Below are 15,920 nucleotides of genomic sequence, written 5' to 3'. Positions count from 1 at the left end.
CGTGAATGAGAGATTCCTTTTTCCCCCCCAGCAATGGAAAACATTTACCTCATGCCCCCGACCCAAGACTTCATTTGTTGGCGTGGGACACTGAAAGGCCTCATTTGTGCCTGCAGATAAAACATGTCACTGATTTTGTGATGAAGATCCTCAAAGCTTTTCCCCGAGGATTAACCGGATCCTGCCAAATGTATAACTGTGGGTGTGGTGGGCTCGTCATTGTGAAAACCTACAGAGGGATCTGAAAGCACATGGAGTTAAGTAAACGCAGACAAGTCCCAGTGAAATGGCTCCACGCTCTAGAACTGCTGGGTAAACTACATCAATCTGAATCCATATGTCAACAGAATACAGCAGGCTGCAGACTGATGCATCACAGCACCCTGTGTGAAAAGGAAAGGTGGGGGGGGGGGAAAAAAAAAAAAGAAAAAAAAAAAAGAGCATAAATAACCTGTAAGGATATATTTTCCACAGGCAGGTCAAAAGTAGCCTGCTTTTCTTTGTTGGCCCCTGGTGGTGACTTTCTATACAAGCTACTACCATTAACCCCAATTACAGCACCAACACTGAACTCTGCACTTTTTTTTTAAAAATGTTTTATTTTCCCCCAAAAAAGGTTACACAACATTCAGAACCCTTTTAACTCAACATTTGTTAATGTTTCATTATTACAAAGGTAGATGCCCACTAGGACACTGTGCTACCACAGTAGCACACCATTATGCAGGTCTTTAGGAAAACAACGCCAAAAGGCAGCATTTTTGTCATACTAAAAATCAAATAGAGATTAAAAATATATAGCCATCTATTTTAAGGAACAGATTGTTGTACAAGATTCACGCTCTCACACTGCTATAGCGAGCCACAGGAGAAGTACAAATCCACAAAGTGAGGACCACATTAGCAGACAGAGCGTCCCCTTTGGAATAATCATACTTTCGCACAGCCCGTCGAAGGAAACCGTATGCAGCCTATGCAAAAGAATGCTGGTGTTTAAATTTACAAAAGACAATATCTCTCAAGTTAATTGCATTTTGGTTTAAAACTTACATGTCACACACTTCTAACAAGTTTTTGATCTCAATTTCAGAAATGTGCATGTGTGCAATATGGATAAGTATGTTTGAGAACGGCACGTCTTCACCAAGGTACTGGAGTTTTCCTTTTATTTGTGCTGCGTTGAAACGTAAAATTGTACAGGATCCATCTCCGAGGGTGGAAGGTGCTCGTTTGCTCCATTCTCTGAACACTGGTAGCGAGCGCACCTGCTTTTAACAAGAAGACCAGACAGCATGGATTTGAGGAGAACCAATTCGAGAAATCAAGGCACATCTATTCACATAAGGCTGATCCTTCATTTTATCAACACTTTTACCCATTCAACCGCGAGCCCTGAATGTAGACAAAACAACAACAATAAAACCCCCAGAAGTCCTAAAAACAGAGGGATTGTGTAAATGTCATCTGAACTGCCATCTCTTTGCACGGAGTGTTTCAAACATTTGGGAAAACTTTGGTTTTTGCACAAATGTGGGGATGGACAGCCATCTAGCTCATCCAGAGGAAGAAGTCAGTTACAGTAGCTTAGCATAAAATTCACAATCAGAAACAAGGCTGCCTGGTTTTACCTCTGCACAAGCACACCTTGATTTCATACACTTTGGCTTTTTGTGTTCATGAACTTTAGAGGTATTAGGAGGCAGGTTCCTTTCTAACCGGTGGAAAGAGTAAAGCTACCCTCGTGTCCAGTTTTTATCCTAAGCTAACTGGCTGCTGGCTTTAAACTGAGAGGACAGAGCAGATCTTACATGAGCCTCGGCAAGAAAGCAAATTCCCAAAATATCAAACTACCACTTTAATCAGAGTTTGTGGGTAAAATTGATCAATTCATTCAAGGATTTGCATTTAAAAAAAAAAAAGCTTCCTGCTTATTTTTCGCAAAGCATTCATCGGCTGATAAGAGCAGTATAAAGAATGTGAGTAAAACGGCAGTTGTTTCGATCCCATAGCTGCCCCACTTTACAAAGCCAACATGTCCACTGTGCTGGGATACAACAATCATACGCTGGAATACAAAAGGCCATGTAGAGTTTCCAAACGCGTTTACTGCAGCAACATCTGTTTGACACATCTGTCAAACAGTGCAAAAGTGCGTGTTTCAATGATCTGAAATCACCAAGAAGAAAAAACGATTTAACAAAGAAAAATGGAATGTGGGAGGTTTTTTTTCCGTTTTTGCATTATTTTCATTTACAGTTCTCAAAGTTCGAAAAGCAGCGACAATAGCGTTAAAGAGGGAAGAAAGCTCCTGTAGTTTCTCTGTAAATTTGACATGTCCTGTCAAATGGAGCCAAAAAGGCTTCGAAAAGGAATGATTAGTGCTCTTCCAGCCAAGATGGACTGTCCTCGCCTGGCATTTTCAACTTGATGTGGAACTGCTTGAGTGTCTGTTCCAGCTGCTGTTGATTTCCAGCATAGTATGCAGCGATGGCATTGTGGAACAGGATGAGCTGATTATGCAGAACTTTCACCTGAGAGAACAGGAACAAAAAAGCGACACAATTAGCTGAAAGTTAACACGTGGCCAGTGATATGTAGAGCGAGCTAGCATCTAACCAACCTTGTTCTCCTCCAGGAACTTCAGCTTAACGGAGACGTCGTTTCGCATCCTCTCGTATTTCTCGCGGTGGGTCTGGAACTGCTGCTGAGACACCTCGATCTTCGGCACGGTGTTAGCGTCACGCGGCCCCAGATTCAGCTCTTCCAGATCTGTACGGTATGCATCATACTCAACCCTAGGAGTGTTTAAATATATAAACAACATCAGAAAAATGCAAACTGCGTCAACTGAATAATTTTATTTTATTTTTATTTTTATTTTATTCACCAATAATTTTTGTACAAAAAAAATGTTTTACATTAGTGCATCGTAAATGTATTATTAAATATTATAATGGATTAATAATAATGGATTGGATTTATATAGCGCTTTTCAAGGCACCCAAAGCGCTTTACAATGCCATTATTCATTCACTCTCACATTCACACACTGGTGGAGGCAAGCTACGATTGTAGCCACAGCTGCCCTGGGGCAGACTGACAGAAGCGAGGCTGCCATATTGGCAACACCAATAGGCGGTAGGGTAAAGTCTTGCCCAAGGACACAACGACCAGGACAGAGAGCCCAGGGATCGAACCGGCGACCTTCCGATTACAGATACGCTTCCCAACCCCCTGAGCCACGGTCGCCCCACGACCTGGTGTAAAAGCTGTCCTTGAGTCTGTTTGTCAACCTCAACAACCTGAATCTCCGGCAGCAGCTCAAACACAATTCAATTTGTCCACAATTAAAACTGTCCATTTTAATTAAAATGGTAATTCATCAAATTAAACACAACAACTTATATGTCTGAACTTTAGAGAAAGACGTTTCCGTGGGTGTCCAGCCAAAGCTTTGTCTCACGATTAAATAAAAGTCTGTTTGGTGCAGAAGTAGAACTAAGCCTGTGTGCACATTACCTTGCAGCTTCATACTGTTTGATATTGATCATGGTGTCTTCGATCGTTTTGTCCACGAGCGTGTTCACACTGGAGATGAAGAAGTTGATGGCAGCCAGCAGCGTCTCTCCGTTTTTGGACAACAGCTTTTGGGTTTCAGCGTTGTATCCAAACTCCTCCTGAAAAGAACAGGCACAATTATTTGTGTTTATTGCACCAATATATAAAAAACAATGAATCTGGCTAAAATTTAAACACACGGGTTTAAGCTGTGACCTTCCACAAATTTAATCGACTAACACACAAACTTATTTTGAAAAATGCCCACTTAAGGCATCGTGAAAGTTCAATTAACTTAATTAAAGTTCAGCATTACACAATGCAATAAAGAGCTCTGATTTCACTTTTTTCAAATGACCCCAAACCGCAGCCTCTAAAGATGAATAATCACCACCATAACTAAATACTACAAGCTTCACGCATTCACAAACTTAGGTTTCCACGCCGCCCACCCGGCGGTGCAACAATACCGTAAAAACTACATTCAGCTGTGGCAAACTGCTGGCAAACAACCAACTTCTTTCTTTCTGATTTCAACCAGTGACCGAAAGCAACCTGAAAAAAAGAAGCACTGGTTTCAGTCGAGGGAATACACATTGTCCCCTAGCAACCAGTGTATCACATCCAATAATGGTGGACAACTCTTAACCTCCTAGGACCTGGCGTCCACATATTTGGACACCACATTTTGGGTTATTTAGACCAAAATATTCAATTTGGCTCTACAAGCGCCTGATATCCACTTACGAGGATATACTGCTACTGTTCTATCGAAATTTTAAACATATTTTTAAACAAATATCCTCATATGTGGCTCTCATTTTTCTTAGAAACACAAATATAGGTAAAATACTATACTCTAAATACTAGAAAGTAAAACAACAAATATGACCTAAAAGAATATCACAATTTGTATAATAACTGGGGTTCTGAACCTCTCTTTGTTAACTCAGTCTCTAATGCAGCGGGCATTTGATGTGTTTTTGTACTTCTGCACAAAAGGACATAAGAGGATAATGGCTGATCAAGGTCTATAGAAAATAAATGAATGAATGAATGAATAAATAAATAAATATTTCAAGAAAGCAACAGTACTGCTGCAGAAAAACTTTACTGCCCACTGCTACTGTTTACTTCTAACTGGATCTCTAATCATCAGAGCTTCAAACTTCATACAAAAAACGGCATGAAAATTAAAGGCTACTCAGTTCATATCAGGTCTGACGCTGTCCCATAGCGTTCTGAAAGAGACCAGATCAAAGTGAAATGGGATCCAATCTTGCCGATCAAGTTTTCTGATCGGTGTTTTATAAGCTGCAGATTCAACGATGCAAAACAGACGCAGCAGGATAGGAGGAGCGAGCAGAAAAACATATTAATGGCTTTCCTGCCTCACTGGAGACATGCAAATTACAGCGCCAATGCAACATAGACCGGTTGCGCTGCTGTAACGTCACAGAAGGACTTATTGTGATGTCAGTAAGATATGGCTCTAGATGATCTATATCTCACTCATAGCACATATTCATTTAAAAAAACGAATTCATTAAAATCACACACGCAAAACCAATCTGCTTGTGTACTGAAAGCATCTTTAAAATGTAAAATTAAACTCATAGCCTCTGGACACGGTTATATGTTGAGCATGGGCTGCTATGGTGATCTAGACACTCTGAAGCAGAACCACCTTCACAACACTGAAAATTTTGGCTTCATGTTTGACATACCTCAAAAACCCAAAGAAAGCTCAGAGCCCTCAGACGGATCACAAGCCAATAGCTTCTGTAGGATTTTTTTTTAAACTGTATTAAATCCAGTCTGGCGGTTTTCAGATTTTATGGGGACTCACGTGGAGTTCCGGTGTCTTGAGGCTGAGGTCGGCGAAGGCATCTCCCAGCTGCCTCTGTGTCTGCATGATCTGGGAAAGCTGACTGGTCAGCATCTGAGCCAGCTTGATCACATGCTGGTACTTTCTCTTGTTGTCACGGAGGACTTCGATTTGGGCCTCTAGCTCCAGGTCCACGGTCCGCGAGCCTCGACCCAGCTTTTCTGACAGGATCTGCCTGGTACACTGTGGAGGACAGCAGGATTGTTGAAACAAAACAAGCAAATGATAAAAAGAGAAATTTAAACATAATAACAGGGACAGCTGGGAGTTTCCACTTAAGAGTGGAGTCACAATACCGTCTAAAGTGACAGAATGTCGATCACTCTCCTAACATCCAAGGTTACAAATGGAAGAAGAAGAAGCAGGTTAGAAAAAGGACATAATAATAAATCAATTAAAGAGAGGTTTACTTTATATGTGTTGATGCTCCACTTCCTCACTAGGTCCAGTTTTTCCATCGCTGGATTCTTTAAGTCTTCTGAAAGCACCACCGCTCCGCTCTTTGGCTGTTCTGTCATCGAGCCTGGAGAGTTGAAAGTTATTCACTTAGCAAGGTGATATCTATGAACAGCCCAGCTGAAATTAACTCTACAGCATTAAAATACTGTAAATGACAGGAGCTTCATTTAGTTTTGTTTTGGGTCTAGAGAAATGCTGAAAGATACGGAGCTCCAGAGCTGATGAAACTGTAGAAGGTGGTGATCATCTGAAGGTAAAACAAAAAGGTCAGCTACAGAAGCTTTAAGTGATAGTTTTAAAATCAAATGTCAAAGCAGCGAAGAAAGTTTTGATTTATTCCATTTTCTCTCATCTGACCGCCTTTCAAAAACATGATGGCAGCTTTGAGGCTCCGTAAAGACATGCCGGGTGCCACATTACGCGAGGACAAAGGCTGCAGGCAGGAAAACCCACTGAGATTAAATTTGCAGGCAGTTGTTTTCTCCAAGCCAAGCAAATGTAAAGGTATCAAGAAGTTAAATCTACACATTCTGAGATGTAGACCTCAGTAAAAGGACTCTAAAGGGTATTTAACTGCTCACCGATAGCCAGTGCAAAGCATAACACTACTTATGTTAGCCCGGTCTTATACAAAGGCAAAGTTTGAAGAGCCAACAAACAGGAAGGGAGAGGAAAGATTTGATTTGCAACGAAGCACAGCCTGTAGGAATAAAGAGCAGGTAAGGACCTGGTGAGAACCAAAGGCGGTAAAGTAGATTTTGGTTAATTTTGCGTAGAAAATGGTGTTGCTTCATCTGATTCATACACCATCGTTTCGAGGTACCTTTCTCAGCCTGACTATCGCTGGAAGAGCGCGCCAGGCGGCTGGCAACAGCCGAGCTGGGAGTTACAGGTGACACGGGAGATGTGGGCAGGCTTGCTGACCCTGGGAGATAGAGTTATCATTAGTGCGTTACCTTTTTTCCAGCACAAGTATAAGGGGGACTTTCTCACTGGTGTTTATTTCCTGTGCCCCCCCCCCAAGCTCTCCCCGCGCTGTAGGTGAACGTGCTTGTGAACAAAAGCCATGGAAAATAGCCATGGCAACATGGCAGTGAATGGGCTCTAGCAGCTCTACGCACTATGGGGAGATTTTTATTTGCATTTGTAACAAGGACATGATGATAAAACGCAGAAGGGGCGATACGATGTGAAGATCACAGAAAACTCATTAAATTCAATTAGATGTCCAGCTTTAGAAATTCAAATTTCTACCTTTTATATGTCAGAGAGATTTAACAAAAACAAAAGCGGGGCAGTGGGAACACGGACAGATGGGCGGTTTGTAAACTCAGAATGTTGCAAATAAAATCCAATAATGTAACAAGCTGACAAAGCCTGACAACACACTGACAGAGATGCTGCTTCATAAAACCTCTGAATAGTGAGGAAACGGTCCACAAAGCAACAGGCGTAAAACTGGGGAGAGTACGGCTCACCTTTGTATGGTCCTGATTCAATGATGCCCTCAGTGGTTGAGGCAAAGTTGCTTGATGTGACACAAGTCTCTGAAAGGTTTATGGCCCCCGGGCCACTGGGATAAGAGTCCTACGGGAGGAAACAAAACAAAGATAAAATAGTTTAAGTGGACCTGACAGACACAAACATATAAAAACATATCTGCACTTGATTTCTTAAGGACTGGAAGCTTCCTTCTGTAGTCTGAAACCATCCTCCTGGGGATCCGTAGAGAGATGGCTTTTACTGAAATACAATCTCAAGACTATCAGCTATCCCCTGGTAACAGTTTAGCTCTCTCTTAGCATCTTTTACTTGCCTTCCTGACCAGCAAGCAGAACGGGAAGTCTTTGCGTGGAAGCTACAGATGATTGGTGGGTGTCCCCAAAGGCTTAATCAGAAGAAGGTCTTATGGGTTCGCACATTAACAACTGATTTAGTGAAGCTAAATTTATGAGTCACTTTTGAAATACAGCTATGGTCGGGAAGAGAGAAAACCTCCACTGTGGTTTATCAAGCTGTTTAAATCTTTTATACCATCTAAAGTTTTAATGTAATATATTTTTGCCCACTAACAGTGCAGACACACAGGGTGGCACGCAACAATTTGTGAAACATTCACCACTCCTAACAAATTAATAACCTCACACTCAAGAAAGCTCAAACAGCCGTGCCCAGGATCAATTCATCTCGTTCAGCACCGAATCATTGCGTTTAAGTTCAGGAGAGTTATGACCATGTGGTCACCAGCAACCATGACCATAAAAAACATGGAGTGTTATGGTTTTCCTGTCACCATTACACATATTGATGCCTTCCTAAAGCGAGAGCCAATCAAAAGGACCACTCCCTCCATGACTATCACCATCTACACCACAGGTCTCCAGCTCCAATCCTCAAGAGCTACTGTGCTGCAGCTTTTAGATGCATCCTTGTTCCAGCAGACCTGAATCAAGTGAATGGCTCATTACCAGGACTTTGCCAAACTTGATGGCATGCTGAAGAGGTAATTCAACCATTTGATTCAGCTGTCAAGGACAGTAGCTCTCGAGGACTGGAGCTGGAGACCCCTGATCTACACTATAGGTATATGAAGCCATAAGGTGCAACCTGACATCCACCTCCCCAGATATCTGGCTATCCCGCTCAATACTTGTCACACACTAACAAAGGACTTGGCCACTTGTGTAGACGCTGTAGGCTCTACATTGATTCATCACAGCAGGATTCACGTGGCATGGAACACATGTATCAAACGTTTTTATCATTTTACGCATAAGTAATATAAGAATATTTATTTCATTCTTCCATTCACATTCAAGTTAAATCAAGTCAGATGAAACCAGGTAAGAACCTTCCGGCAATTTATCAGTTCCTGCCTCAGCAAGTTATTTTATCAGGATTAAACATTTTAAAGTTCCACATATGCTTGTGGTTACACCATAGACAGTTTAAAAAAAAAAATAAATCTGAACACAGCTGTCTGATTGGAAAAAGGCCAACGTGGAAGTGCTTAAAAACTTGCACTCTATCTGAAGACCACCAGATGGCGATAGCTGTGGTTGCAAAAAAACTTCCAGTCCTATAGAAGTCTATGGAAAAATGGCTCTCTTTCCCAAACTCTAAACACTTTGCTACTGAACTCACTCATAAGTCACTCATTCTTGTATCATACAGACTAAAAAAATAATTGTTAAACTTGGTCATATTATATGTGAAAAAGAAGATTAGCTGGGGTATTTTCTGCTCGCTCATGGGCTTGTTAATCATAAGTTATTAGCCAATGACGAAGTGGTTTCACAGCCAGACCTGCCCCATCTTGTCACATCTGATGTCTCGCGACCAAGACGGTAACTGAGGAAACACTCGTTTGAGGTTTCAAAACAGAACTTCAGAGAACCGCAGGTGACATGACGGTACCTATGTCCATCTTTTATACTGTCTGTGAGCTGAACAGACTTGGCAGTGTGACTGTGAGCTATAAGGAGCAATCAGCTGGAATCACTGCCAACTCTCAGACTGATGAGAAAGAAATGTGTCTGGGGTCTGTATGTGATTGGTGGAAAGTGATTTTCTTTACTATACCATTACATCACTGCTTGACTGCCTTAAATTAATTTACCCCCAAACATCTGCCACTTAGAGCTGCTCCAAAGTGTACAGTTGATGCTCTTTTTTTAGAAATCGTGGCAAACTAAATATCAATTGACTGTAAAAGTTGTTAAAAATAGTAAATACATCCCTTTATACAAGTTTCCCTTGTTTTCTGACACATGCTCTTCATATATATATTTGCACAGTTTTTAAGGTTTAATGAAACTAAGCTCATCTCTTACCCTGCTGAATACAGACTCGGGGCTCTGCTCTAGTTCTCCATTGCTGGTGACGGGGATCTCCGCTGCTGTGCTTTTGTGGGACTCCTCGGCCATTGTGCTCTCCTGCAATAAGGATGGTTAAATGAAGCAGGTTATTTCTCAAGGAAAAAAAAAAGGAGACTGGATATCATAGACTGTAAATAAGAGGTATCGTCGAGGGCTTAAAATTAAGCTAGTGCAGAGGAGCTGCGTCCTTCAAATGGGCAGCAGGGGGCGACTCATCGTCTGGTTGAAAATAAGTTTAATATACAGAAGTCAATAAGAAGAAAAAAAAATCCCCCTATTTCTCACTGGATTTATAATTTTAAGTAAACATCTTCCAAGTGCGTTATAGTCTAAATGGCCAACAGCATGTTCATTTTGTAATTTTATGTACTCGTAGCCAAGATCCAAGAACACAGCAGTTGTAGCAGGTTATATAGTTGTAAGAGTTTGAAGTGAAGTTTACTGGGGCTTTTTCTGTAACTTTAGCACTTTTGTTCACACTCAATGACATATAAATAACATAATTTGACGATTAAACTGCTTTATTAAATATTTAACCTCAACAAATACTTAACATGGTCAGTTTGACTATTCTAGATTAACATACCTAAACCATGCTGCATCACCATGACACTGATCAACCCATCCTCCTCTCAGTTTTCTTCACTGATTATCAAGACAGGATGAAAATATTTAATTTACGATTAGATTTAAGATCGTTGCTTTGACTGATTTCAGCACCGATCAGGATATGAAGTTTTTGTGCAACAACAACTGGCATCAGCTTTCCACACTCCCCTATTTCACAACATTACTTCTTAAAGCTACACAGAATAGAATGCATCATCAGTGGTCTTCCACATCTCCCAATATCTGCCACTGCAATGCCTTAAACAGACAATACCCAAATTTTGTGGCTATGTGCATGTGACCATTAGCTCACCCTATCCAGCTGGAATAAGCATCAAACAAAACTCCCAATTCTCAGAATAATCATGTGGCAGTCCTCGTTTTATTCGCCATGAAAAATAGAAGTCGTAACCTTAATCATGATGCAGTGACACACTGGCTTGTTTAGCTCAACCTCGGAGCAAACCGCAGGGTGGAGACAGTTTATGGCCATATCAGTTTGGTTTAAGCTATAATAATCTGCCTGCAGTTGGAGGATGAAGATACAGCTGTGCTAGTTTTAGTACTTTTTTATGGCCTAATCACTGTGGACCTGAAAACTGGGACGCTGACCTAATCACTATGACATTCTGTATGGAAGCTTTTGTGAGGCCTGTGAATGTTAGTGTGTGGGGGGAAAAAGCATTTAAAGCGAGGTGTTTTTATAATCAGTACAGGGGAATTTGCATCTTTGAGCAAGATATTTTATTCATGAATCTTGACCCCTTTCTAAATAATGCAAGTAGTATCCAGATCAGCTGGTAAGAGGAGCTGGTTCCTGTCTTAACAGGCTGAGTGGTTTCACTGTGAGAACATAACTGTAAGTTTATATTGACCCCTACAGCATTTTCTCTCTCATCAACCCACACACACACAATACTTCACAATAAGAAAGGGAATGTTTGGTACATTTATCAAAAAATATAACACTGAAATATCCCATGACACGGTATCTGGGAGCCACTATAGCCTCAACACTATTTGAAAGTCATCCTACAAACTTGGCACGTGTTTTTGGACACACAGCCATTTTCAGGTCTCTTCAGAGATTCTGGTCTGGACTCTAGCTGGGTGACAACAGCCAAAGCCACTACTGTGTTTTCTCACCAGGGCAATGTGTTCATGAAATAAACTTTTAACACAGCCTGAGATCCTGAGAAATAAATTCAATCCAGGCTTGCACTACATTATCTGCATACATCTGCAAGGGCCTGTTGCTTCAAAGTATTCCCACAGCATGATGCCGCTACCACCACGTTTCAGCGTAGGGGTTGTATTAATGAGGTGGTGGTCAGTGTCAGGTTTTTCTTCACACACGTCTTTAGGAATTGTGGGTAGATATTTCCCTCTTTGGTTCCTCAGGACAGAGGATTTTGCTTCTCCTTGTTAAGATCTGCTTACCGGTATGCGTCTCCCAGCAGGCTCGATCAGTGACTGCTGCACCATTTTCCCCCCTCTATTTGAACGTTGTTCACAATGGACCAAAACAGACTAGACTGGATTCTTGGATACCTGTTCGACTGAGGCCCTCTGTCTATAATTACTTCTTTTGACCTGTTTTTAGAAAGACTGTTGGTGTTTCCAAACTTGATAGAATGAAAGAAGCCAACATCCTCTGCACACCTTCTGCCCTCAGGTCTGTGCTTTGACACAATCATAACCAAAGGACTAGTGCCAACTGTCTGAACTTCATGGCTCAAGTTTCACGCTAACATATACCATCACCTGTGAGAACTTCCAGCTCTAATTATGACTTGTAAATTCGACTGCAGCTTGGAATGCAACTAAATAAGATATACTGGAAGCTGCAGTGAGCCATTTTTACTTACAACAGCTATGGTGTGTAAACCACTTTATACCATTCTCAAATACTTTTCAAAGCCATATATTTGGCATTTTGCTTTGATCACATTTTGTCTCAAGAGGAACACTTGATGTAAAATAGTTTAGTGTGTTGGAGTGAATGGAAGTCAAAATCGTTTATCAAAAACAGAATCGTCTGCTTCACTTATTGATCCACAGTATAACACATTAAAAACAGGATGGGATGTGCGATAAAGACACTGCTTTTCTGGCTGCACCGCGTGATCGGCACATTAATACTTAAAGGCCATAGGAAACCTGCAGGCAGGCAGGCAGCACAGATAAGCACTGCTCTGCTTATCCAACTACCAGCTGCAGGTAAGACTGGCTCCACTCAGGTTCAAACCATTTGCCTGAAAAAGGTACATCTCCCATAACAAACAGAGAACAAGAAAATGTGTAAATAAATTTCCTGACTAGTTCTGTTATTGGTGCATTTAGCAGCAAATTCTAGCTGTTCATGCATCCAGATTAATGACTCTTTTTATACAAAAAAACAGAACAAAAAACCTCAAAACAAAACATAAAGAGACGATTCACAGAACAACAAATTATCAGAGGCCTTGAGGCAAAAATGATCACACCCACAGTCTGCAGAAAAACTGGCTAACAGTGTTATTCCACTGGCTGCAAATGAGTCAGGCGTGTGAATGGACAAGGTATGGCATGTCATAGGTTGCCATTCCCTACGGTTCAGTAACCTGGATACAGATCAAGATGATGTAAGAGGGAGGGATGGATAATAACAATAAGCTTACTGTCCAATTAGCTGTGTCAGCCTTAGAAGGAAAGAGTCACGTCTTGCAAACTACAGAAGAACGTGACACAATAGTGTTGCGCAATGTTGTGCTCAAACTGCAAACAAAAACACCCCACCACCAAAAAAATAAGCAAAACCTGAAATGTGTCTACGTCAAAAGTATGCAGGGTGACTAAAGGAAAATGGGAAGAACAATTAAAATTTCTGATATGAAATTCTTGGGATGCCACATTCAATGCTGGCGCTGAGCCTGAAACTGAACACAAAACAACAACCTAAGGAGTCACATTCCAGAAACAAGAAATGTGGGATTGCCTGTGAACGTTCAGTCAGGACTCCAAATCTCTCTAGCCAACCATGTGACCGGCATGTGCAGAACTCAAGAGATGTAAGAATGCCCAACTTAGCAAAAAAAGTGGAGGAAACTGTATCATTCGCACATTAACCTTCAGTTAACAGTTAACTTTAATCTAAATAAGGCAAAATATGGATAGATTCATACTTACCAGCCAGCAGGGGATAACCATGACAAATCAGCACTTTGTAACACATGTATATTTGCAATAATACAAAGTAATAAACAGAAATTCATTTCTTTTCTTAGCAATCACTTTGCTGTAAGCCAAAAGAGCAGAGTGCACGAGGATTTGATGATCCTCAAACACATTACAAAGCAACACTTGGTAACTAGTGAGAAAACCAAGCGCACCACCAACAGAGAGAAAACCAGCTAATTTGTAACTCCTGCAAAGCAAGTGGAAGATGAAACAAAGCAAACGTAAAAAATTAAAAGTGATTACTTCTAATAAAGCTCCGCAACAATATTTAACCTGATTATATAGGAAGAATACCGCCACCGCAACAGCAAATCAAGGACTTAATGGCAACATGAGCGAGAGCACAGAGAGGAAGTGCCAGGACAGGTCGATTGTTCAGAGTGAAGGTAAATGTCACCTTTGTTTCAGTGTGAGTATCTCCGCTTTCCTGTGGTGTTTCAGCCGTTTCAACGCTGCGTTTCGTCTCGTGTCCCCTATCGGCTACACGACCAGACGCCAAAGTCTCGCTCTGAATGCCCTCATCATGCGCCTCCTGTCCCTTCCTGTTACTGCTTTCTGCATTCTCTTCATCACTGTTAATGTCAATGTCGTACATCACATCGTCCTCCCTGACACTGCTGCTGTCTACGCTCTCCTGCTTTAACTCCTTGCTCAAACTCTCCTCTGCTTTGCCATCCTCCTCACAATCCATCTGAGGCTCCTCGGATGAGGTCTTCCCCGACTCTGCCTCAAGACTAACTTCAGACATACCTGGAAACAGACAGACAGGCAAGTATGAAAAAGTCCCACGAAGCTGGCCGACTGCTTATAGTGCCCCTACTAACAAAGTGAAATTAGTTAACTGCTGCTTGTAAGGTATTTTAAGACTTCTCAAAGTCTTCTTTGTGTATCTGTATCTCACTGAGTGATTACTTTTTATTAAATACAGCACCAGGGAATCACAATAACGGTTTCCTAACTTTATACAAAGTCATGTTTTTGTACAAAGTAAGAATCGTTTAAATTCACATTGTTTAAATGAGTAGTGGGATTTGAGGCTGCACAATACATACTCTGGGCCACACCTACAGCACATCCATGTACTATACTTCCTTATCTGCCCCAGTCCAGACCTCTGAATAGTCTGCCTATCAGGCACATGTAAAGACCAATTGTAATTGTGGTGTATGTCCTACAGTTCCAGCACATTAATGTGTCTATTGAATGGCCATGTTTGAACTTTGAGTCAATGCATGTGAGAGGCACAACCTGGGGTTCTGTTATTGATGAAAGCACAGGAAAGTGAAGTGGCTCACATATAGACACCATTTTTAAACTACACTCAGGAGCTGCTGTGTAATCCAATACCCAACTAGAAACTCACAACAGGATTTTACAGTTCTATTTATTATTTATTCTAAGGTAAATTTCGATTGAATTTTACCTTGCATTTTAAAGCGTACCTGTAAAACTACGGGTACGTCTACAGGTTGTTAGCAGTCACTAGAGATACTGGAGCAACTACCTCCAATATTAGAGAACTGTTGGATAATTTCCAAATTTTCAGCTCTGTGCCGGAATCAAAGTGCACCTTTCACATAGTGTTAACCGCGTCAGGTTTATAGCCTTTATGACATTGTGGAAATCGACGTGGATGCTGCTAGTACTACCCGGAACAGAGTCGAGTTTATCAAGGTTACCTGTTGAAGTGCAGTCACGTGACTTGCTGCAAGGCTGTTCAAAAGTGATAAAAAAATACTTGCCAGACCAAATATATAATGCAGCTAATTCATTTCATTTATTGAGATTGCAACATAATAAAAGTGATAAGTATGCATCAACCAAACCGTTCCCTAGCTTTACCCGCTAGTCGGTTAGCCCTGAGCTGCCCACTAATTTGACTTAACGTGAATCTATCGCAGCTGTTGACGTGTAGTTAGCTAGCGTTAAGTAGCTAACAAGCCGACAGGCAGCTAAGGGAAAACTTCCAATGAAAGCACTTAAAGTTGACAGTGTCTTGAAGCTTCTCTGGATGTGCACATCCGTGCAACAATTAAACAGGGAAGAAGAAAACTTTAGTTCACGTTACCTGTGCGCGGATGCGGCTAACTGTTTTAGCTGTGCCCCGTTAGCCGTTGTAGATGCTTATTGAAATCCTCAGTACCGGGCCGCACTGGACGTTTTAGCGCAAAGGGCTGTTATCGCAGACGGTGCATATAGATGTACTAGCAGTTTATCATCGGCTGTCTTTCGCTCTCGGCAAAGACGCCAGACTCGCTGATTGACTGCCCGGAAAGACTGTTCCACTCTGCTGGGCCTCTGCTGTCAGC

General features: G+C 41.4%; 1 protein-coding gene across 2 annotated transcripts; it reads right to left on the bottom strand.

Moving 5' to 3' along the window:
• Window positions 1–1,910: 1,910 nt before the first annotated feature.
• Window positions 1,911–15,908, bottom strand: arfip1 (ADP-ribosylation factor interacting protein 1 (arfaptin 1)). Of its 2 annotated transcripts, XM_085162598.1 has the most exons (10): window positions 15,680–15,908; window positions 14,009–14,361; window positions 9,739–9,840; window positions 7,384–7,492; window positions 6,729–6,830; window positions 5,857–5,969; window positions 5,408–5,629; window positions 3,520–3,677; window positions 2,621–2,795; window positions 1,911–2,531 (listed from the first exon to the last, which is right to left on the bottom strand). In XM_085162598.1, the coding sequence occupies exons 2-10, from the start codon at window positions 14,357–14,359 to the stop codon at window positions 2,376–2,378; spliced, it is 1,488 nt and encodes a 495-aa protein (XP_085018724.1). In that variant the 5' UTR covers window positions 14,360–14,361; window positions 15,680–15,908; the 3' UTR covers window positions 1,911–2,375. The 2 variants fall into 2 exon arrangements, with proteins under 2 accessions (XP_085018724.1, XP_085018725.1); XM_085162599.1 differs by lacking the exon at window positions 6,729–6,830 and having other exon boundaries at window positions 15,680–15,905.
• Window positions 15,909–15,920: the final 12 nt, after the last annotated feature.

The sequence above is a fragment of the Neolamprologus multifasciatus genome, chromosome 6 (genome assembly GCF_963576455.1).
Source record: "Neolamprologus multifasciatus chromosome 6, fNeoMul1.2, whole genome shotgun sequence".
Lineage (NCBI taxonomy): Eukaryota > Metazoa > Chordata > Actinopteri > Cichliformes > Cichlidae > Neolamprologus > Neolamprologus multifasciatus.
The sequence above is the reverse complement of the archived record's forward strand: the minus strand, read 5'-3'. Positions and strand labels throughout refer to the sequence as shown.